At 48.7% G+C, this 23,408-nt stretch overlaps 1 protein-coding gene across 1 annotated transcript in view; it reads right to left on the reverse strand.

Moving 5' to 3' along the window:
• Positions 1 to 216: 216 nt before the first annotated feature.
• CFAP77 (cilia and flagella associated protein 77) overlaps positions 217 to 23,408 on the reverse strand; it is a 57,147-nt gene continuing 33,955 nt past the window's right edge. Inside the window, exons 4-7 of the mRNA XM_040083600.2 lie at positions 22,956 to 23,172; positions 11,304 to 11,406; positions 9,995 to 10,096; positions 217 to 353 (exon numbers count right to left, since the gene is read on the reverse strand). Of these exons, the coding sequence (XP_039939534.1) occupies positions 285 to 353; positions 9,995 to 10,096; positions 11,304 to 11,406; positions 22,956 to 23,172 (491 nt within the window). The 3' untranslated portion in view covers positions 217 to 284. The remainder of the gene's footprint in view (positions 354 to 9,994; positions 10,097 to 11,303; positions 11,407 to 22,955; positions 23,173 to 23,408) is intronic.

Below are 23,408 nucleotides of genomic sequence, written 5' to 3' on the forward strand. Positions count from 1 at the left end.
CTGTCCTGCCTTCCCTGTGGGGCTGTGCTGGTGTGAGCACTGCCCTGTTTGTGAGAACTGTGCTGTGCAGGCTGTCCTGTGCGCCCAACACAAAGCAATAAACAGGCTGAGACAGAAATGTTCCTCTTATATTTATGATTTATTTGGCTATATCTGCATTAGCATAACTCTGTAGACCTGAGAGAATGTTTATTGCATGTGGAATCCCAGGGTCCAAGGGCTGTGCCCAGCACTGTCCTTGCTGTGGGGGCCCTCTGGGGAAGGGGACCACTGGCAGGCACTCCTCAGTGGGAGGCACTGAGAGCTTTTCTACGGGACTCAGGGTCTGGAAAAGTCCTGAGATGAGGCTCAGCCTATGAGGAAAGGAGCAGAGAGAGGATTGGTTACAACCAGGAGCCAGCCACAGAAAATAGGTTGAAGCACAGACAGGGAGGAGACTGCAGATTGCACCAGGGCTTTTGCCTGACTGGGAGAGCTGAAGTTAAACATTTAACCTGCTTAAAACAAGGAGGATCTTTCTCATTGACTTTAGGAGATTCTTATCCTGCTCTAGCAACAAAACCCTGTGATTTTATTATGGTTTGTTTGCTGTCTGGCATTTTTAAAGGCCGCCATGCCCTGAGGTGGGCCCTGAAATAAATGTGACTTGTTTTCTACAACACAGGACTTGGGTGCTTCACTGAGGGGCCAGGATGGGCTCAGAGCTCCCACAGAAGTCCCTGGTGAGGTCAGGAGCTCTTGCACGACCTGACCTAAAACCACAAAATCAGCAGCTCCCCAGGAATCACCTTTGAGCAGGGACAGTGTGAAAAAACGCCCATGACAATAAACAGAAGGGAAATAACGTGGGGTAGGAAGCTCTTAGGGGTGAGCAGTGCGGCTCTCACACAGCTGTGTGCAGCCAGCCTGCACTGGAACCGCAGTGACCGAGCGCTTTCCGTGGGGGGCCACGGGCTCTGCCTGCCCCAGCACAATTCCCTGTGCCATACATCTGCCTCGTGTGGCTGTGCTGAGCTGCCTCCCGCTTCCCCCACCCTGCTCAGGCTGGCTGCATGTCAGGTTTTGCATATGTAAAAATACAGAGCAGTCTTTGCCCTGAAAAGCTTGCTAGTGATCTCATTAATCAAGACAAACAAAGCATATTTAGCTATTCCCCCTCTCTGGAGGAAGGCGTTCAGGTACTTAAATATGCATTTGAGTGCCTAACTTCAGACAGCTGTTTCTGGATGTTGTTGCTTTCTCACAAACACCGGCAGTGACATAACCCCTCTCTGGGAGGGAGGGGTGGGGAAGGCACAGCCGGGGGCTGCTGAGGTAGGTTGGTAACCCCAGAGAGCCGGCAGGGACAATCCCTGGTTGTTCCAACTCCAACCTGCCATTAAAGATGCAGCAGTTTTCCCCTCGGAGCTGGGATTGTTAGAAAAATCCAGTGCTTGCAGGTAAAGACAGCTGAGCTGCTTCTCCCGAACGTGCCTCTGCCCTCCTGTCACCATCCCTCATCCACCAGTGCTGGGAACCGGGCACAAGGACATCTCTGCCTGGCATGGGGCTGGTGCCATAGCAGAGGAAACAGCAGTTTGCTCACTCCAGTCTCGGAACAAAGCTCCTGGGGGAGGAATGTCCCACCGAGGCACAACTGGCAGTAATTAAAGTGAGCACAGCCTTGAGGAAGTTGTGAGGGATGCCAGCTCCTGCCCTCAGCATGAGTGAGTGGGAAGCCCCAGGTGCAGGACAGGGGCCAGTGCTGCTTTAAAAAATGAGAAACCCTCCCAGTCATTAGAGTCCACATAAGGGCGTCCTTGGGTCAAAGGTCTTATTATGATAGAGACCGGTGTTGAGCAGTCAAGGCCAGTGACAAATCCTCATCTCTGATTCTCCTAATTAATATTTTAAATGATGAACCCAAAGGTACCTCCTCTAGAGACAGCTGATGATCTTTGCCATTACTCCGCTGCAGTTATGGGTTGTTGTGCCAGGATTTTGTTTGGAGCACTGGCTGCAGCAGGACAGGAACATGGTTTGTAGGAAAAAGCTGAAAGGTTTTCCTTGCAGGATGATGGAGCTGCCACGGGCTCCTGGTGCTGCTGAGGAGCAGTGTTTTGCCGCTGTTCATTGCGTTTGTTATTGACAAATGAAAACCTGCGGGACCCTTGCAGCTGGGACGTTGTGTTGTGATGTCAGTGTTTGCTTCACAGAATTAGAGGGGCAAAAAATAAATAATTACCACTCCTAAAGGTCAAACATATATTTGGGGGGTATTATCTTTAGGGTTTCAGAGTTATAACAATGTGTTAGATTGAAGGATGTATTAAGGCAGGTGTGTTAATTGAAGGCTGATAAATTTCATGTGAGTTGCAGAAAAGCCAAGCTGGTGCAGAGGAGCCAGAGCTGCCCTGATGGTGGCCAACCCCAGACACTGAGCAGGGTTTTGTGGGTGCTGCAGCTGTTGGGCACTGTGAGCACCCTTAGGTGCAAAATGAGCTCAGCTTGCAGTGGGAGTTTTAGTTACTAGAGCTGCATTTATTGGTTTGTGGTGGCGTGAGAAAGAAGCCATGAAAAGGCCTGAAGCAAGTAATGAACAGCACCAGGCTCTCCTCCTGGCCTGGAAGGATCCATGGAGACGTGGCTGTCCCTGTTCCTCTCCCAGCACCTGCCTGCCTCTGCCCACCTGCTCCCAGGCAGCTCCCCAGCCTTGCACCATTTTTCACTTTAACAACAAAGCTGCGCCGGGACCCATCCTTGTTCCTCCATCATCCATTTGATCGAATCCCTTTAGCGAGTGACAAAACACTTTCTGTGCTCACTTTACGGGAAACCAATCTCTATTATTTTCTTCTTTTTTTGCCTTTTTTTTTTTTTTTTTTTTTGCCTTTCCCAAACCTTCCTTCATTTACAGGAGTCTAACAGATCCCGGTGCTTATTTTTTCTCTTTTTTTTTTTCCCCTCCAAAACAACACAAAACGGTGGAATTTTTCAGGAAAGGGAGGGAGTAAAACAAACAATACAGAGAGGCGTAGGGTGCACACACTGACGCTCAGAGCGCCGAGCATCCCTCTACAGACAAAATAATAAAAAAAAAAGAAATCCGCCCCGCGCGCGCGCACATCGAGATGCAAATGATGATTTTTTTTTTTTTTTTTTTACCGCGAAGCCACCGCTTGTAAAGCTTGACAGAAAATAATGAGAAACACTAAATCTTTTATAAGGTCAACACTCAAGCAGCTGTCAAACAAGAAAAGAATTTAGCGAAAGATCCGCAAAAACTTCCATCGCCTCATTAAATCCAACAGGGCCGGGGCCCGGCGTGGTGAGGAGGCACCGGGGCGCCTCCGTTTTGTGTCAGTAATTTGCGGCGGAGGAAGAGCGAAGACGAAACAGCCAACGCCGATGGGGCCTTGGGGGAGGCTGGGGAATCGTTAGTGCGCCAGGAGCGGCCTCGGTTCCTAATTGGAAGCATTGGGCATTATCAACGGAGGATTTGCCTCGGCTCCCTGACAGCTCTCTAGGCCTGGAATGATAGCCCACTTGTCAGTGTAAAAGACCATTAAAAACAAACCATTTTGATTTAATTGGAGGCGGTGTGCTGGGGGCCCAGGTGAGGCGCTTCATCAGGCGATGTTGGCTGCTGATGCCTTTTTCCCCCTGTATTGATGGCTTTTTTTCCCTTTTTCTCCCCTCCCTTTCAAAAACTGTCTAGGAAAGAGAAAGAGGTGCTGAAAGATCCTTCACAGCCGCACGGAGAGCGGCTTTCAATAGGGTTGTCAACAAATGCCATGACAAGTTAGAGAGAGGCAGGTACTTTTAAAACAGACGTTATTCTGTCCAAGATGAGCCGCGCTCAGAGGTGAGCGTTGGATTATTAGGGTTACAAATAATGTGGCTTTTCCTGCCAGCACCGTGCTTAACTGCCTTAACGAATGGGGTTGATTTTTTTTTTTTTCTCTCCCCACCACTCTAAGAGCAGAGGGAAATGCAGGACAAGGGAGCTTGGGCTAAATGATCTTTATTTCTTTCAAGCCCAGGAAGGTTTCAAACAGAGCTTGGCAATTTTTGGGCTGCTGTATTTAATGTCCCATGGAGATTTGGGTTGGGGTTGGTTGTTTCTTTGGTGGTGGTTTTTTTTGTTTTTCCTGAAAATAATCGCCACAGATGTTTGCTGGGGTTCACTGGCCATTTGGTCTGGACAACAGCATGAGGAAAGAAGAATTAACCCACTGCAGCTGTAACCTGGTGTGTGCCCCCCACCTCCCTGGCAGATGTTGCAGGGTCAGACCAGAGATGGTAGCTTTCACACTGACCTCATGTGCTTGACATCTGAATCCTGACCCTTTTCATGCCAGGCAAGAGCTTTACTTAAAGTTGTCTTGACAAATAGCATCTCAGCAGAAGTCAGAACGAAACCCCAAATCCATTTAAAAAGCATTTCTGTGGAGTTGTGCACTGGAAGCAATGGCGAGTGCTCACCAGTAACCCAACACAGCGTGTGTGGTTTCATCCTGCCACAAGCTGTGAGCGCCCAAAATCTGTTCTTTCATGGGCGAGAATCTCCAGAAGAGCAGTGGGAACTGGGTGCCAACTGTTCCTTGTGCTGCCTTTGGACACTGGGGCTTGGTTGTGGGTGGAGCCTGCCCTGGAGATGATCGAGGCTGTACAGCTGCACAGGAGGGAGTTGTTTTCCTGTGTTAATCAGGAGATGTCCAGAGCAATGGAAATGGCAGGGCAGTGATGGTCACTCTGTCTCTGAGGGAGACACAAGGAAGTGCTGAGCATGGCAGGTGATGGTTTTTACCAAGAGGGAGTCAATTGAGATAAGATATAAGAAGGTTTTTTACAATGAGGATGTTGAAATATTTAGACGTGGTGATGGATGCTCCATCTCTGGAAACATTCAAGGTGAGCTTGGATGGGGCTCAGAGAAACACAATCTGGTTGAGGGATGACCGTGCTCACTGCAGGGGAACTGGACTAGATGGCCCTTAAAGGTTCCTCCCAAGCCACAATATTCTGTGACGGAAAGCAGCATTTGGGTGGGATGAGAGGCTGAGTGTCCAGGGCACAAGGGACAGTGGGAAAACTTGAATCATGAAAATGCTTTGCTGTGATTTGAGCAATTGTACTGCTGCAATCTTTGGCAGTGGAGGCAAAACAAGAAAACCTCCAGAAGCCGGAAGATGTAGTGATGGTGCTGGGGCCCAGAGCCTGCAGTTAGCCATGGGGTGGAGGTGACATCTCTGCTGTGGCCGCAGAGGGGACGTGCAGGGGTCGTGCCCAGGGCAGCTGGGTCTGTGCTGCCTGTCTGGAACCCTGCAGGGTGTTGTGGTCTCTGTCTGCATTGTGCCTGCCACAGGACAGCGATGCTGCCCTGGATGGTTACTGCAGGGCCAGGAGCCACCAGCTCGTGTCACTTGGGCCGTTGGACAGCCATCAGCTGACACTGATCTTAATTCTTTTTGGTCAGCCAAGATCCCAGCTGAAGGGAGAATTGATCTGGTAGAGTGGTGACAGGAAGCTCTTGAACTCACTTATTATTTAAGCACTATTTAGGCCCCAGGAGAGGAGTTTTGTAACGCTCCAAGTCCCGGTAGTTTTTCTGCCCTCAAACCCAGGAGGACCAAAGCTGCACCTGAACAGCCAGCCCCGTGTGCATCAAGCCCAGGTTATTCAAGCAGAATCTGTGGCTTTTCTGACAAGACAACAGCTGCAAGATTACATGAGCTGTGCTTGTCAGTTCAGCTCTATAGACAAAAATAGAGGTAAGGCATTAAAAAAAAATGCGGAACATTTTTGTGTGTACATGTTAAACCTCAACTGTTAATTCTGACGAAGGATCAGGCTGCGAGCAGGTATCGGATCCCTGGTGAGAATCAAATTCCGGAGCCCAGAATTTTTGCTGCAAAGTTTATACAGTGGGGATTCCTCTAATTACTTTCAGTGGAAATTTACCTGACAGAGCTTTCCCAGGTAATGCAAGGCATACGCGGGAGAGCCGCTCAGCCGTTGACAGAGCCTTTGATTTTGTGCCAGGTTGCAAATTAAGTCTTTTGCCAAGGTACCCGAACACTTGCTCGTCAATTGCTTATCGCTTATTCATATAGCGCGTTTCATCTGCTCGGGGAGGCAGCGCACGGTGACAAAAGTCTTGTCCAAAGTTGCTGCATTTTCTTTCCTTCCCCTTGCTTGGTCAAGTAAACAAGCCACCCGAGTGTCTCTGTGAGCTGGGATTCTCTAATGAGCAAAGGAAGAGCCCTGGTGTGTGTCAGTGACAGGAGGTGCACGGAGCTGTTTTGACACATTGGTGAAATTCTGTCCTGTGTTGCTGCTTTGTTGCCACCTGAATCCTTCTTGACTTGATAGAGCCCTGGAAATATATTGGGGGTGGCCGACATTGACTCACTGTGTTGGATAATGACTATCAGGCGTTCAGATGGAGGTTGCTGGAGCCTCACCTTGGCCTGGCACAGGTGGAGCTGCTGCATTTGGGCAGCAATGTCCTTTCCAGAGTCTGATTGACACCTGAGCAGCAGGTGAGGAGTGACACAGGGACAGGGCACATCCACTGAACGTGGGGGACAGGAGGCTGAGAGAGCTGGGAGTGTTCAGTTTGGAACAGAGGAGGCTTTGGGGTGTGACCTGAAGGGAACTTACAGGGAAGATGGGGCAAGACTATTTATAAGAGACTGGAGTGACAGGATAAGGAAGAATGGGTTCAAATTAAATGAGTAGGTTTAGATTAGATACTAGAAAGTTTTTTTCCCTGTGAGGGTGGTGAGGCATTGAAACAAGTTGTCCAGAGAGGCAGTGGTTGCCCCATCCCTGGAAGTGTTCCAGGCCAGGCTGGATGGAGCTCTGAGCTAGCTGGTCCAGTGGAAGATGTCCCTGCTCATGGCAGGGGGGTTGGAACGGGATGGTCTTCAAGGCCCATTTCCAACCCAAACCCTTTTATGATTCTGTAATTTATGTCCATGCTGGATGTCTGAGAGCACCGTCCCTGGGGAATGTAGTCCCACAACTACAAATAAATTAAGTTTTGGTGCACAGTCCCAGCAAAACCCGAGCCCTGGAATTGTGTCACTGTAGGCAAAGCGAGGCACAGGTCGTTTGGTTTGGGAGGTAGCTGAGGAAGGGGAGGGCAGTAGAAGCATCTTGCTGAGTAAGGAGTTAACATCTGCTTGGTTTAGTTAAAGAAAAAAATAAAACCCACTTTAATGCAGCAACTTTCCCTAATGAACTGCCCATCAGGCCAGGGCTGGCTCCCTGTGACCTGCTTGTCGTGGTGGCTGGGGGGCCCAGGAGACCACGGGCCAAGTCAGTCCTGCAGAGCGAGACGGAGCGGGAGCACCCAGCGTGGGACAGCCTGTAAATCACCCAGTTAGTTTAACAGTGTGGGCCATTATTCTAAAGCAGTGGGGCTGAAACCTAAATCCAAATGAAAATATAATCAATTTGTCCATACTTTACTGACTGAATGACTATGTAATGTCATGCAGCTCTGGCAATGCAGGCAGCAAGCAGACACAATTTGTGGGGAGGGAAAAGCTCCTTTGTTTTCTTCTCTTCCACTTCTTGGGCAAGATTTCATGGTGCCAGGGACTGAAATGGAAAGTCCAGATAAGAGCAAGCAGAGATATCCATGCCCAGTTTCTGTAGCTCTCTGTAAGGGGTCATGGTGGGAATAAACGTCTTTCTTGATGATTTTTATGGGCCTAAAGGAAAAAATCTCCCCCTCCTGCTGCCCCTTTTTTGGATAACATCTATTTCAGTGGCTGGGTGTCATTCCCCTCAGACCTAGAGCAGATGATGAGGTGAGTGAGTGACCAGAAGGACAAGTGGCTTCAGGATATTGCACTCCTGCACCTCACACCAGCCTTGGATCATATGGAAGTTTAAAATGAGGGCTGTTGTCAGGTCAGTGGAGTCTTTGAATGTTCTTGTCCAGGGTCTGGAGTATTTCCCAAGTCATGAGTTCTGTACTGGTCAGAGCAGGACAAAGTCACCAAAGGCAGGTGGGAAATAACGGGCAGATGAAGTCTGCTAACGAGCTCTCTGTGAAGGGATATTTTTGTGGTTGCTTTTCATATTCTTGCACAGGAGGGTGAGGGTGTTGATGGATTAGAGGCAGTGTTTTTGTCAATTGTCACCTCAGTAAAGGAGGGACTGAGATTGACTCCTGGAGCTCCTGGGTTAGGTCAGTCTGGCTTTCAAAACAATTCCATCCCCTCTGTAGAACCCACCTTTACAGGAGTAGTTAAAGAACAGTTTGGAAACCACCAAATGTCTTTGGGAACCCTTAACTTCTTCCAGGTTGTTACTGCTTTTAACTGGGTCAACATGTATGGATGCTCAAGAGTTATTTTTCCATGGAGGAAACCGTGCACTGAAGGTCAAGTGAGTAACAAATTCCTTGATCCAAGTTCTAACATGGGCTGTGCCTGTTAGAGGGGCAGCTGGGGAAGGGAAACCTTCCAGGGCAATGCAATGAGAAAGGAGGAGTAGGGAAAACCTGCAGAGGACGTGCAAAACAAGCTGTCCTTCCTCCCTGGGTGCTGCTTGTGGGAAGGAAGGGAAAGGGAGAAGAAGAAAAAGGAGAAAGAGAAGAAGGAAGGATTTGGAGGCTTGAGAGCTGCAGCTGGGGCAGGAACCCAACCGCAGCCATGGATGGAACAAAAGGGAAAGCACGAGGCAAAACCCAGGCTGAAAAATGAGCAGTGATGGAAAGGTCTGGGGTGAGAGGAGCTCTAAAGAGGAGGCTTGCCCCAGTATCTCGTGTGACTCTCACAATCTGTTTAACAGTGATCGGTCATGTTCTCTCGCTGCCGTCGCCGCAGCAGCAGCTCCGAGCTGACAGGCAGTGGGGATAAATGATTACTGACATATGCTAATCGGGCACTCTCAGACAGGACAGTGGAGGAATACATCAAGGCAGTGCAAAGTACATTTCTTGGGCAAAACTCTGCAACTTGTACGAGGGAATCACCTTCAGGAAACAACAGGGCTTCTTTGCTGCTTTAAACTGGGGTTAGAAATCAACGGCGTGGCAAAAAAAATAACCCCACCAGAAGAAGGGCCAGGACAGAGAGCTGAGAGCTTTTTTGCAGTGGTAGCTATCAATGCCAAATATGATTTTCACTCCCTGCAGGGTTTCAGTGCTTTCACTTTCTGGTGCCTCCTTTCTATTCCACTGGTCCAGCTTTTTCCCCTTCTCTCCTAAACTCCCCCCTAGCTCTTCACTGGAAGTTTTTGCATAATTTACACCACAAACAAAGCTAATGAAATTCTAACAAGTACCCAGAGCAGAGCAGGTTGCACAGATGAATTCAGGGAGACATTTAGATCTCATCACTAGAACAAGAAATCTTCACCTTGGCTCTTATTTGGATCAATAAAAGGAAGTGTCATGGACATCTCTAACCTGGCCCGACCCTTTGCTTTGTCTCAGGGTGATTATTGTCGATCAGGTGGTTTGGAGAGGTATCAAGAGTGCAGGCTTTCTGGAAAGCTCTAACCCTGAGGTAGAAAAGCTTCTTGAACCATCTGGTGTGGTTTGAATTAGTTATGGTGAGAGCTGATGGAATGGCAGGGTCCCAAAATGCAGGTGTGACTGTCCTGCTTGTGCAGGGCACCTGTAGAGCAAAGGCCACCCCTGTACTAACAGTGAGATATAAAAAGACGCTTCTCATCTCAGGAAGCTTGTGAAAGTGCATATAAATTTTAAAAAAAAATATCATCTGGGCAACTTCTGCCTCTCTTCCAGGGCTTATGGCTGGCAAAAAATATCCTACCCTGATGTTTAAAAGGGCTGATGTGTGAACCCGTTTGGGACCATTTTAAGGTCTGGGTCATGGGCAGCTCTGAGTCAAGAGCCTCATTCATTGTGAGCTAAGGATATCATTGGGGCACATGGGCAGGGTTAGAAAGCCCCTGATTTCAATCAGGTGCTTTTAGAGGTGCAGAAAGGTTGACTTTGTTCATGGGATGGGTTGTGGGGGGCCCATACCTTCTCAAAGCGTTGTAGGTGCCAGAAGGATTCCTTCTTCACTGGCAGCGGGTGCATGCGCAGGAACGTGGTGCGGTTCTCACGCACCTCGCCGGTCTGCAGCTAAAGGGGAGCAGGAGTGGGCTCAAACAGCTGCACTTCACTTGTGTGCAGCTAAAGGGGAGCAGGAGTGGGCTCAAACAGCTGCACTTCACTTGTGTGCAGCTAAAGGGGAGCAGGAGTGGGCTCAAACAGCTGCACTTCACTTGTGTGCAGCTAAAGGGGAGCAGGAGTGGGCTCAAACAGCTGCACAGCCATGCACATCATCTGTCATGCAATGCAGTGACACTGGGGTGGATGATATGACCTGGGGAGTTTTCCATGTCCATGCAGCCAGTACTGACAGTTAAAACACGTGAGCAGCTCTCAGTGTCTGGTTTATGGAGCATCCCAGGGAGGTGACTGCTGCGCACTGGAAGCCCTGAGCTGCAGTTCCCTAACTGGGAAAGTCACTTCCATGGTGGGGTTTCCTGGCTCTCCAGATTAATTGCAGGTCACAGCGCTTGATAATCCCAGCACAAACCAGTGCAGCTAGGTCCTTGGTGAATGTTTTGGCCTCTGCATGAAACCCTGGGAATCTGTCTGCTCTGTGGTCTAGGATACAGGTTTGTGTTGCTTAACTCAGTAATTGGTGGCGGCTGGCTTTGGGAGCTTGACGGAGGTAACTTAGTGATTAAAAGCATCAGTCATTAATAGATAAAGTAGGGATGCACTTTCTAACATTCCAGGCTGGTGTATTCATAAAATAGCTGCTAATTAAGGACACTGTATTCCCGCACTTCAACTATAAAGCATAGTTTGTGATGGCAGTAAGCCCCTTGAAATTGGTCATTACCATATTAGCCCAACTCTTCTTTGAGCCATTAACTAATAAAACAGTCATTGGCTGCTTTTAAATGATATTACAATGTTGGTGTGTTTAACAGCACAGCCTTGCACTCCAACAGCTGCTGTGGGTGCTGCAGCATGCCAGGCTCAGGGCTGGGGCTGTCCTTTCAGCATTTGCTGGCTGTTCCTTTGTCGTGGCCACTGTCCCAGGCAACCTGAGCAGAGCTAGTGTCCAAAGGACAGCCTGTGGGGCTCCTGGCAGGGGGATGCTCGTCTTTGTTAGGTTTCATCAACCTTTTAGTAGGCAGGGGGATGTTTCCCCAGCTGAGAGCCCCCCCAGGACTGGGAGCAGCCCTTCCATCCATCATGGGGTAGGACAGTGGTGGGTGATGCCCAGCAGTGCTGTGAACATCAGGGGGAAGCATTGCTGGAATGTTCTCACCTTTTTCTTCACCACCTGCTGGACTACAGTCCGGGCTCTCTGCTGCTCCATCCACAGCTCCTTGTATCTGTGTTGCATGATGTCAAACAAGGGAGTGGAAGGCCTGGAAAACGTTGAAAAGACACCAATGTAATCTTTGCCTCCTCATGCTGGTTCACATCTCTGCTCCCAAAAAGTGACTGGTGAGAACATGAATGAAGCCTGGCACTGGGAAAGGCTTTCTCCTCCTCAGGAAACATCAAACCCACAATCAATTGCAGTGAACACGCTACAGCCTGCACACGCCTGTGGTAACCTGTGCCTGGGCATTTCCCAGAACTGGCACAATTTCTCTCTTTGCACAGCCTTTCACAGGGCAGGTTTCAGCAGCTCTGTCTGAGCCCTGGTGTGCTGGAAGGGCCACAGGACACCACAGGCTGCAGCTCAGCTTTGGGCCCTGCTAGAGCTTCAGGAGAGCATTTCCCAGCTGGTCCCCAGTGGAGCAGCTATGGCTGGATTCCCTCCAAGGGGAGAACCCCTGGGTGCCAAGAGTGTTTTGTTAAAATAACACTGCTTTTGCTAATAAAATCTGATGTGGTGCACCAAAGGCTGCAAATGTGCACTGAGGGGTGGGGTGAGAGGAGTAAGTGCTGTCCTAAGCAGCCTGAATAGGGCTAAAAATGGACCCAGTGCAGATGGTCAGGTGTCTGCAGCAGGAAAGAGAGCTGAAATGCTGAGCCCTGGTCTGGTGCTTCAGCTGCACAGAGCCAGGTGTATTTGCCCCTTGCAGAGGATTCCAGGGAGCAAGGAGGAGACAGCAGAGATGACGAGCTGCACATGACCCTGGTTCTAGAAAAAGACTAAAAAGGCAGTTCCTTGTTGGCCAGTGTCCCGTCCAGCTGCTCTGAGCTGGCATTAACCAGACCAGATTGTGGCAAAGCTGCAGCCTGAAATTGTTGAGCTTTGCTCCTTGCAAGTGAGGGCGCTTCATCAGCCACCATGGGAGGCAGATCTGGCAGTGAATCAGTAATTCCCATGGCTCTGCTGCCGTTCCTTTTCCCCAGAAGCAAATGTTCAAAGGTGCTGAAGGACCTCAAACTCAAGTTTTATTGGTCCTTGTCCTTGCACACCTTGCTGAGGAGGGACTTTTCCCATCTTGGCAGCAGCTGATGACTGTGGAGCTCTCACCTCTAGCTCTGCTCCCATCTGTAGCCTGCAGAGCCCTCAGCTGCAGCTCCCACAGCAGAGCCAGAGCTTTCCCTGCCTGTGCAGACCAGCTGCAGGACACTGGGGACTTGGGGTAGCTGCTGGGCTGCTTCTGGACCACCAGCTCCACCTGTTTCTGCAAAGAGTCCACGTATCAGAGTGAGCTGGTGTTTCATGGTTTATGGCAGGAGTGGGTCCAGAATTGACAGCTGCCAGCTTTTAGCAGCCTGGAGAATCCTTGATGATCAGGGAGGGCAGCAGCAGCCTGTATGCAAATAGTAACTCTTCTGTTTCTTGTTCCTTCACCCCCGTGGTGACTTTTATTACTTAATTATTGCACACCACATGCTTCAAAACAGCCTAATCTATGGTCGTGTTTTCTAATGATACTGGATGTGCAATCCAGCAATATCCATCCCAAGGGGACATTCATATCAGAGGAGACATCCTTCTGCAGGCCTCCTGTTTCATAGATCACATGCTGCAGGGCTTTTCAAGCCTTTGCTTGCAAATCAGCTCTGCTGCTCCAGATGTTATCTGGAGACACCCGGTGCCAAAGGTGACACTGATGCTTACCCTTTGTCCCCTCTTCTCTCCCCTCCTTCCCTTCCAGTTTGGCATTTCATGCTGATCAGAGCTGGGCAAGATATTTAAAAGGTTAAAAGATGTGGCAAATCAGTGGCTGAGTGTGTTATTATCTGTTTGGGTCTCCAGTCCTGCAGTGTGGTGTAAGTGTTGGTATTTCTGACACAAGCACGTGGTGAGCATTGCTCGTTTGCTCCTGTCCCTTTGCTGTCTGAGGCAGGAGTTTTCCTGGTGTGCAGGGTGGGGATGCAGGAAAGCACTGAGTCTTTGTGTGTAGCCTTTGATTATTGATTTTTTTTTTTTTTTTTTTAGGTTGAATGTGCTTTTGCATCTCTATGGAGGTGACTTTTACCATCTCCAGTGGTCCAGCCAGTTGGTGACTGATAGTCCACAGCTGGCTTGTAAGTAAATGCTCGAAAGGACACATTTGGGTTGATGCTCTTCAGAGGTCCTTCCCTGCCGTGTGATTAATCGCATTTAAGTCCTGATCCAGCAAAGTATAGAATCGTGCCTGGAATGATGCACGCATGAACTGCCTCTCTCAAACCGGTGGGAATGACTGTGCTCGGTTATCCACGTCAGCCCTGGTGGGGCTGTAGGTTGTGGGACTTCATCTGGCTTTTCCTCCTTTGAGAGGAGCCCTGAGAGTAGTGGGGAAGAGCAGGGATATCTGAGAACACCTCTTTAAGGTGCCTGGAGAGATCTCAGCCAGGCAGCTTTTCCTTTGTAGGTCAAAGCCTGATCTCAGCAGAGTGGACGGGGAATTTGGCCCGATATCGGCGCTGCTTGGCAATGTGACAGCTCTTATTTGCAGCTGGCCTTTGGGAAATGTCCTTTTACCTCCGTGTTACTTAAGGACAGGGATCAATGGATCGTGTGTTCCCTTTCCCTCTGTCACCCTGCCCAAATGTCGCTGCTGAACAGGGAGGATTCTGCTGTCTCTGTCTGCGGATGCTGCGGGGAGAGCAGGGGAAGCATCCTCTGGAGATGCTCATTGCACATTAAAACTCATCTCATTCAGACTAACTCAGATCTCCTTGTTTTGGCACAAGCGCCCTGCCACGGAAAGGAAAGGCAAAGAAGTTCTGATAGGATGTAACAAATTATTTATAATTGTAGGGGGAAAAAAATACTCATCTGCTTCCTTTTATAGTCAAATAGTTGGAGCCACTTCTAATGCTGACATTTCCTAAATATTTTAAAATTTATCTGTGAACACTTTCAAAACTATTATCCCTGAAACAGTTCCTGTCTCTTTAATAGAATCTCTCTAATTTACTTTCAAGAGTCAGGGTACAGACCTATTTTCAACTGAGATGACAAGCACCTGCTAACTTGGTTATACAATGTGGAATTCTAGTCTGCCAGGCATCTCCTGGAAAAGAAGCTGCAGCCTCCTAATAGGCTATTTTACTGTGAAAGCAGTGTTAAAAAGTATAATAAAGTATTAACAATATTAAAATAAAACAGTGTAGGCCTTAAATGAGCTACAAACTAGTTAAATCTATTCCATTCAATATGAGCCTTCAGTGCTTTGCAGCTGATACCTCAGAGCTGGGATTTATCTAAAATGAAGGCACCAGGGACATGCAAGAGAAATGGTAATTATAATCTGCAAACATTAGGCTGACACTTTTTTTGTGTATGTGTGTATAAATCCTGACAGCTGTGATTTGTGCCAATGCCAAATAGTGATCCAGTCTGCAGGGAAGGGCTCACTTTGTGGCAGGCCATCCTCAGAGCGGCAGCTCATTAAAACTTTGGAGAAGGAGAAGTTGCCGAAAACAGGAAGGCGTCAGAACCATCTGAGAGATTTTTGGTACACGCTTGTTGAAAGGTGTTTGAGAAGAGAGCCTTGGGTCTGACAAACTGGAATTTTAGTACGCCTCCCCGTTCACAGTGGGGCAAAATAATTGGTCATCAGTGACTACTAATTTGGTTTAGTAGCCAGAGGCATTTTTTTTCTTCCCAGAAAATCAATGACAGTGCCGGGGTCTGTTCAACGTGATTCAGCTCAAGATGGGTCCTCATTTAGCTCTTGATGCTTCTTCCACTGGAGACAGCTATTTTGTTAAAATGAAATTAAAATCTGTCTATAATACTCAGCTCAGGGAGCCGTGCCCATCAATGCCATGCTGCTCTTGAGGTTTCAAGGTTGTCAGTCTCCCCTCAAACTTATTTTTCAAAGGTTTATATATCAGCTGCAAAAAAAAAAGGTACTTAGCAAAAGTGGATACAAAGGGCTTTGCTCAGGAAGGGGGTTTACACCATCTTGAAAGGTGCAATCAATTTGATTACTAAGTTCCGTTGCAAAAGGGTAAAAACTTGACTTGCGAGTGCTCTTTTTTCCTGTATAATTCAAAAGCACGTAAATATTTTAGTGCAGACCTCAGCCCGAGGGGTTGGTGTGTGGCTCTGCGGCCAGGGCAGTGCTTTTCCTGCGGCTGCTGAGGACGGGCTGGGAGCAGAGGATGGGTGCAGGCAGTGGCTCTTGGGGCTGTGCCCAGAGCTCTGCTCCGATACTGGTGGCAGCTTCCAGGCAGCAGGATCTGGCCCTGCACAGCTGCTTATGCAGCAGATCCGTCACAGAATGGAATTTGTCCACACCTGTGACATTAAAATTGTGCTGCTGCACCACTGCCTATGCTGAAACTTTAACCCTTCTTTGAAAGGTTAATGAGGTTTCAGGGGGGTTTAGTCCTTGCTGCTGTCCTTCCACCAAAAATGTGCTTTTGCTGCACAGTCAGGATCTGTCTCTGGGGCTTTCAGTCCCCAGGGGAGACAGCTACAGGGGACACTTTCATATTCTTCCCTTGTGTCTTCATGCTGGGAAGGGTTTGTCCTGTGGTAGAAGTGTCCATACAGAATCTCCCCATGGTGTGTGGTCAGGCAAGTTCCCACCAGCTCAGGCTGGCTTCTTATAGAAACATTAGGGTTGGAAAAGACCCTCAAGATCAAGTCCAACCTGTTTCTTACTGGGGAACAGTTTGGTCTCCAGTACCTCTGGAACATGGGGCTCCTTGGGGCAGCTGCCATCGGTATTAACTTCAGCAAACAAAGCACAAGCCAAGGTCTGTGAATCTGTTGGGGGCCGTGGGGTACCCCCAATGCAGGCAGCAGCCAGGCATTAGTGCTCAGGTCCCTCTGCCCTGACAAGGGGGCTGAGAGCACAGGAAAATCCAGGTTATGGCTCCCTCACAGCGCTGTTCGCCTCCCTTCCTCCCCGGTTACTGATGGGCTGCAGGTAGCAATCTATCTCCCATTAATCTGTCTGTGTGGAGCCCAGCAGGAAGCTGGGGTATGATTACAGCTCTGGCCCTTGTGCGAGAGCCCGCACAGCTCCAGCATCCCCCCGCAAACTGCCGGGCTCTGCCTCGCCGTAATTGTTCCCCTTTGGCCCCTGGACCTGTCTGCTCTAACAAGGGCTGCGAGGAGGGCCGAGGTAATTGAAGCACTTAACCACGCTCCCCTGCACTGCCTCCTGCAGCTAATTAGGAAAGAGGGCCGCTGGGCTCTTCATTATTTCTTTTAATTGTTTGTGGGTTTTGTGGAACGGTGAATGGCAGAAGAGGGATGCGCGGTTAGCGGCGAATCCTTGACTTTGAAATTTGTATAAAAGGTCACTTACAATTTGTTAGGGCTTTCAGGAGGGTGAATTCAATTAGCGGCTGGAAGTCCCTGCACACACACGTGTGTGGGTGTGTTTGTGAGGAGTGGTGATGGTGATATGAGCTGGGTGTGAGGCCAAAGGCTCCTCGTTTTACTAAGCAGCTTGTGGAATATACAGTAAAGTTATAGGCCCCTTACAGCTTTATGCTTCTCTAAATAGGTCCTGGCAATAAACCCATGGAGAAGCTCAAAAGATCATTTTTTAAATGCTCTCCACTTGTCCTCACTTTCTATTAACTGTTGAAGAAAATAGCAAGAGAAAAATGGGTAGAAAACACTCAGGGACCAATTTTTTTTTGCAGTCTTTGGGCTGGCAAGACTCTCAGTTGCGATAGTGGGTCTTCCACCCTTGTGGCAGCTGTGGGATCTGTGCCTCCAAAGCACTGATTACTCTGAATTTCTGAAGCTTCTTTACAATCCTTGTAATTTGGGTGAGGAAACAACAATATAAATTATTTCACTGCGGGCAGCCAATGAGGCAGTGGCTTCTTCTAAGTGTCAGAGGATCTGTTATTTTGCTCAGAGGGCTCGTATGTATAGAACAGTAAAAAGAATAAAATCCATTGTAAACACGTACTTTAAAAGATTTATCAGATGCTCATAGCTGTACTTAGGAGTACACATGGTTACAAGAGCACCAATTTGCTTTACTATTCCCTCCCAGGCTGAGTGAGATGTTTTCTTGCTCTGGTCCTAAAAGCACATATGGAAACGTGTGTCTTGCAGTGAAGATACCGAGCCAGCTCTTTCCCATTAAATAACTGGCTTGACAAGCTGGAATTTGTGTGCTAGCATTGATTTTAGGGTTGGAGATGCCCTTTGGCTGACTTAATTGAAGATTATTTAGGTTTGTCTTCAACGCATTTGTCTATTGTTATCTGCTGTTATCCTCTGAGAAATTCCAGCGGGACGTGATTCTGGGACGGAGCTGTTCTGCCTGGAGGTCCAGGTCTGTGGCTGAGAGTGAACATGCAAAACATCCCAATGAGTGAAAAACTAAGAAAAAAACCCCTCCAATGCTGAGCAAAAGAAATCAAAGCGTGAGGTCTTCCCCTTGACCTTCATCCCGTGCTTGAATCTCTCTGCCTGGGTGGGAACATGACTTTGTTTGAAAGGAAAACATGTTGATGAGGGCTGAAAAGCTTTGTTTTCACAGAAAGGATTCTGTGGTTATTCCCCCCCTGACCCAGGTTTTCATTGCACTGGCTGAAAAAGCAAAAGTTGGCAAAGAAAAGGGTCCACTAGTGGCCAGAAGTAGTTCTAGAAGGCAAAATTTTGGAAGAAATTTTTCAGCCTGCTGCAATCAGTGGAGATAAACCCACAGACAACAGCCAGTCTGTGTGAGAGTAAATTACTTTCCTATTCAGTGTAAACCAATTGGTAATAAGGGATCTAAATCTGCCCTTCAGATCTTTTTTTGTTCCCAGCTCTGTGGCTGATGTGCAGGACGTGAACCTCATGCCAAACCATGACTTGGCTGTTTATTTTCTCTTAAGCCGTCAGCCTGAAGCAGTCAGAAACTCTTACAGCAAGCAAATAACCGCTCTGGAGGGGAATCAGTATCTTCATGGTGCACTCAGGATTTTTTGAAGGGCGTAACAGGTCCTTGTGCCCCGGCAGCTGCTGCAGGCGGACGGGGCCGGGAGCTCCGCGGTAGCAATGCGACCACAGAGCCAGGCTGGAAGGTTTCCAGGGGAAGAAAACTGCTCTTGAAATAGGGATTCTTATCTTAGCGGTGTAAGAATGGTGGCAGAGGCACAAAGTGCCTTTCACTGTGGAATTGGATAGGATATGTAATTATCTGAGCTGATGGGAGTCCTGTATTTTTTAGCTTGGTTGCGTTTCTCTGTCGCCATGAGCCTGACAGTGATTCCAGTCACTGTGGTATATTTTTACAATCTGTTTTGTCAGTCCTCAGTGGGTTGGGTTTTTTTTTTTTTTTCTGTAAAACTTCTTTTTTTTTGCCATAATCTTCAGGATTTTTGTGGCTTTGCACTCTTTGGCTTCCGGTGATCATGGGTCAGATGCAGACTTGCCATAATATTCAATTTTATTGCCCATCCAGCTTTTTCTGGTGGGTTCTTTCCAGTAACACCCTCTGCTCTTCAACATTTCTTTGACATCTTTGCAGTTGGTCGACATCTAGGTTAGATTTCTTTCCACAGCCATATATTAACGACCTGAAGTGTTCTTTAAGTATCTCAAAAATAAAATAGATCAGTGGAAATATCTCAGCACCTCTCAGGCGGCTTTCTAAACTTTGTTCTGGCTGTGTGCAAACAGCACAGACACTTTGGGTGGAAAGGCCACTTGCTCAGCAGAGCATGAGCACAGAAATCTCCCTTCTCAAGGAAGGTGAAAGGTTGGGATCATTGCAAATGATACCAGTTAAAGAGGAGGCACTGGGTAAGTGATGCCCTTGGCCGAGTGTGACAATTTGAAGAGAGATTGAAGTGACCAAATGCTTTGGAGAGGTGAGTTTGCTGCAGGAACACGATGAGAACAGCTGCCAAAGGATTAAGAGCAGTTTTAGGGAATGGGAGGTGGAATGGAGGCAGGAGATGAAGACGGAAGGAAAATGGGCTGTAAAATTCAGGAAAGGGACAGTTGAAGCAAAGGCAGCCAGCGGGGGGGACCCGGCAGGAGCCCTGGGGATGACAGAGTGCCAGGGAAATCCTGCCAGCACACCCAAGGTCAGCCCAACCTCCAGGCCAACTGCCAAGTGCACGGCAGCCCGTGGGAGGCAGGGTCATGGCCATGCAGGCTTTGGAGCAGGTACAGGTGCAGGATGGCAGAGGATGGCACGTCTGTGCAGTCCTCGTCTCCAGGAATAGGTTCTGGGGCGTAGCAGGCAGAATTAGGACGCTCACCAAGAGGTGATTGGAAGCTTTTTCCTCCGAGCAGCCCTGGCAGTGCTGCTGTCCATGCTGAGGGTGCACTCTGCCCCCCTCACTCCTGGGGACAGAGCTGGTGCTTGGGGTACCAACTGTGTGCTGGACTGTTCTGGCTTCAAACTCCTTGTGTGACCTTGCACAGATCTAAAATCTAGCTGTAGACAGCATCCACGTCTTTGTGTTCACTTCTCATTCCAAAAAATGATCTTTTAATGCTGGCTGATTTCAGTGTGCGGTGAAGCTCAGTCAGAGAAGGTGGTCAGGAGGATAAATGTGGGTCTGGACACCTATTAAGGGTTCCAAATACACCTTGAATAGCAGGCTGCGGTGACACCAGTGAAGATCCTGGAGGTCTTCACAGACCCTCTGTGCCTTTAGGTCTCTAGTATAATCAAACCCAGCACACTCAGTGCCCTCCAACCTCCTCCTTGTAAAACAAGATCATTATTGCAGAGTATGGGGGCTGGAAACACCTGTGGGGTCATTCTGGATGAAAAGACCTGGGAGGACAGCAACCCTCAGCAGCTCTGTAATGTGCTGTGCACAGAGCACGTGGATGGGGTTTAGCTCCTGGAGGGGGCTGTCAAAGATGGGAATTTTCCTTGGAAGATGAGGAAGGCTGGGAGAGGTGAGGCTGAGCCTGTGTGCTGTTAGCCCAGTGCCACGGTGGACGTGTCCTCTCCTGCAGAGCGTGGTTGCACAAATCAGCTCTTGTAGGGCTCAGAAGCTGAGCACGACCCGGGGGAGCCTGGCTGGAGGATGCCCCACAGGGGAGGCTGGGACCCCACCACATCCTCGTTACTGCTGACCTTGGCACGAGCGCTGCCTGCTGATGGATCGGCTCCGGAGCTGGACAAGGCCCTGGGGAATCACTGCATTATCTGTTATGTCCCATCAGTGCCTCCCCTGACCCCTCCCGGCTCCGAATGCCACAGGCATCAGGGAAGGAATAAATCTCTGTCTGGTACTGAGAGAGAGAAGGGAGAGAGAGCAGGAAAAAGGAGAGATGAAAAATGTCCTTTTTATGACTCTCACAACAAAGCTGGCCACATGATTCGTAGCAAACATTACTCTGGGAAAAGGGAGGGAGAGAATGGAGGGGAATCAGCAAAAAGCAGCGCTGCTTCTCTCCCCTGGAAGGTGCCCAGGGGGAATTATTGAGGGGTATGGGTGACCTTTGAAGGTAAATATCCCAGGAAAAGAAAGGAAAGAGGCCTCAAGGCTTCAGAAAGCTTGCTGCAGTGTCTGAGGCTGCACACACCGTGAGCAGAAAGCAGAGGCACGAGTGATCTGAGTTAGAGCAGCAGCAGGGCCAGGCAGAGATTAACAAGGCACTAATAGCAACCACAGCTTTTGTGCTTGTTTCTATTTGGGATGATCCAGGAGAGCTGCAGCCTGTGAGCCTAGGGAGAACTCCTGACCCTGGTGTCTCCAGGAGACAGGAGCCTTTAGGGCTGGAGGTGAGGCACCAGGGCTCAAGGATCCCTTGCCCATTACCCACGGACCCCAGCCACAGCTGGGATAGCTGCTGAGTTATTTGGGTTCCCGAGGCTGTGGGCTGGCTGCAATTCCCACTGTGCAGAGAGCTGCACCGGGGCTGTGGGTGCAGACTGGGCAGGGTGTCCCAGAGCACCCCATCATCAGGCAGTGTGTCTCCAGGTGCTTCCAGTGCCATGGGAAAGCACCTTTGCTCTCTGGCCTCCTCAGCCACACTGTCAGTGCTAGGGGAAGACAGGTGAGCGCTGTATTTGCTGAAAGACTTCACTGCACCCAAGGTGTCAATCAGATCTGTTATTTCTTAAAGACACGAAGTGCTTGGAGTTGTGAAAAAAGGTCATTTGGCAGCGCTTTCTTCTGCCCCCAGACAAGCATGTGCCTTACTTGGGAGCACCTTCCCAGGAAGCAGCACTGAGATCACAAACGGGGCTTAGAGTCCAAACCCAACTGAAATCCATTGGCAACCAGGTCATTTTTGGGAAGATGGATCTTGCTGAATCTGGTGAGCTGTGACCAGGCACCAGCTTGTCCCAGGGGTGCTCACCAAAGCTGGTCTCTTGCCAGTCATGGGAAAGTGTGTTAAACTCCCACTTTTACCAAAATGGCTGTAACAACTCCTTGATAATCCTGGTAATTCGGTTTTATCTATAATGTGCTTTTAAAGTAAAGGGATAAATACAATCAGTCCTCATAAAAGGTAGCTATTAAAGAGCAGGCAAGTTGTACAATAATAACTTTCAATTAAAAGCCCTTTCTCACTACTCCTGCCATTGTGGGGTCTGCAGATTTTCCTTAAAACTTTTGAAGCATGCCTGGGTTTCTTAGAGGCAGCCATTTAACCTCCGTTTATGAAGAAATAAAGCAAAATTGATGTTGATTTTGGCCTGCATTGGGGGATACTTTTGCAGCATAAAAGCCCTTTTGCCTGCAATTTGCAGAGCAGCCCTGTCACATCGGTGAGGGCTGATACTGATAAAGATAAAGCTTTATAGCTGGGGCATTTGCAGCTAACAGCAAGCTAATGCTACATTTTCATTTTGATGCAATTAATGTTAATGTCTGCTACGAAAATTGTCATTAAATACCATTTTAAAATCCATTCAATTTGCATATGCAAAGCCCATTTACTATCACGTAAAATACACGGTGCCGTTCATCATGTCTTTTCTCCGGAATTTGTAGCTGTTGTTTTTCTGGTAGTGATTATTATCTAGCTCTTAAAATAAAACCTAATGTCTGGTCCAGACCTGCACAGAGCAAGAAACCCCCCTGGGCTCCAGCAGCTGCAGGACTTTCAGAGGCTCTGAGCGCTGGTTTGTGCTGGAGTTGCACTGGCAGGGAGAAGTTTCTTTGCCTCTGTCCTGCTGTGCTCCCAATTTCTGCCCAATGCAGGGCAATGAACTAAGTGTGAAAGAGTAGAATAAAGATCTTGAACTGATCTTTAACTCCACCAGAGTATTTCAACCAGTGCAGACAGGTAGAAATGCTGTTGCTCTGATTTTCTGACCCTGAGATGCCAATTTTCTGGCTGACAGCTCTTCATATTCCTTTAGATTAAAGGGTTGGCATTGAAGATATTTTTAAGAGGCTTCAAGCCCTTAATACCACAGGTGAAATGAGGCTGTGTTCTGTCACGTATGTTAGATTCAGGTTGTTGATTATCTGACAGAAGTGTCATCAGACGCAGATGTGATGCTGCGACTCCAGGTTCAGGACACTTCTGTTTTGGGGACAGTGGTTGAAGAGACTGGGGAGAGGTGTGGGTGTGAGGGTGAGGCAGGGATAATTTCCTTCTGGGGAGGGCCCAAATCTTCCCCCTTACCGTGATGGCCTGCCGAAAGTCATGCCTGGAGGTACCTTGCCGCCGTATCTGAGTATCCCCTTATCCTTTTGGCGGGTGTCCTTGAACTTGTAGTACAGAGCAAATTCCCGGGCTCTGGTGCAGCCTTCATCCACAGCCCCACGGCCCATGGCCACGAAGTCTCGGGGCATGACCCTTTTATGAGGCTTGGCCTTCACTGAATCCCAGTGGCCTATGGCTGGAGGTGCAAGGAAATAGAGAAAAAGAGGAGGTGCCTCGGTTAGCTCCTGTTTGGGAAAGCAGAGGGATGTGTGTGCATGGGGGTCTTGTGTGGCTAAAGTTCCTTTTGTGAGCTTCATGCCCACTGCATCCTGTAGGAATTGGATGTCTTTTCACCCTCTGCCCCGCTCAGGAAGTCTGATTTGACAGGGAAATTGTCCCTGAGAGCAGGAAGCCTGACAGAGCTATGGCAGT

The sequence above is a fragment of the Hirundo rustica genome, chromosome 20, assembly GCF_015227805.2.
Source record: "Hirundo rustica isolate bHirRus1 chromosome 20, bHirRus1.pri.v3, whole genome shotgun sequence".
NCBI classification, from domain to species: domain Eukaryota; kingdom Metazoa; phylum Chordata; class Aves; order Passeriformes; family Hirundinidae; genus Hirundo; species Hirundo rustica.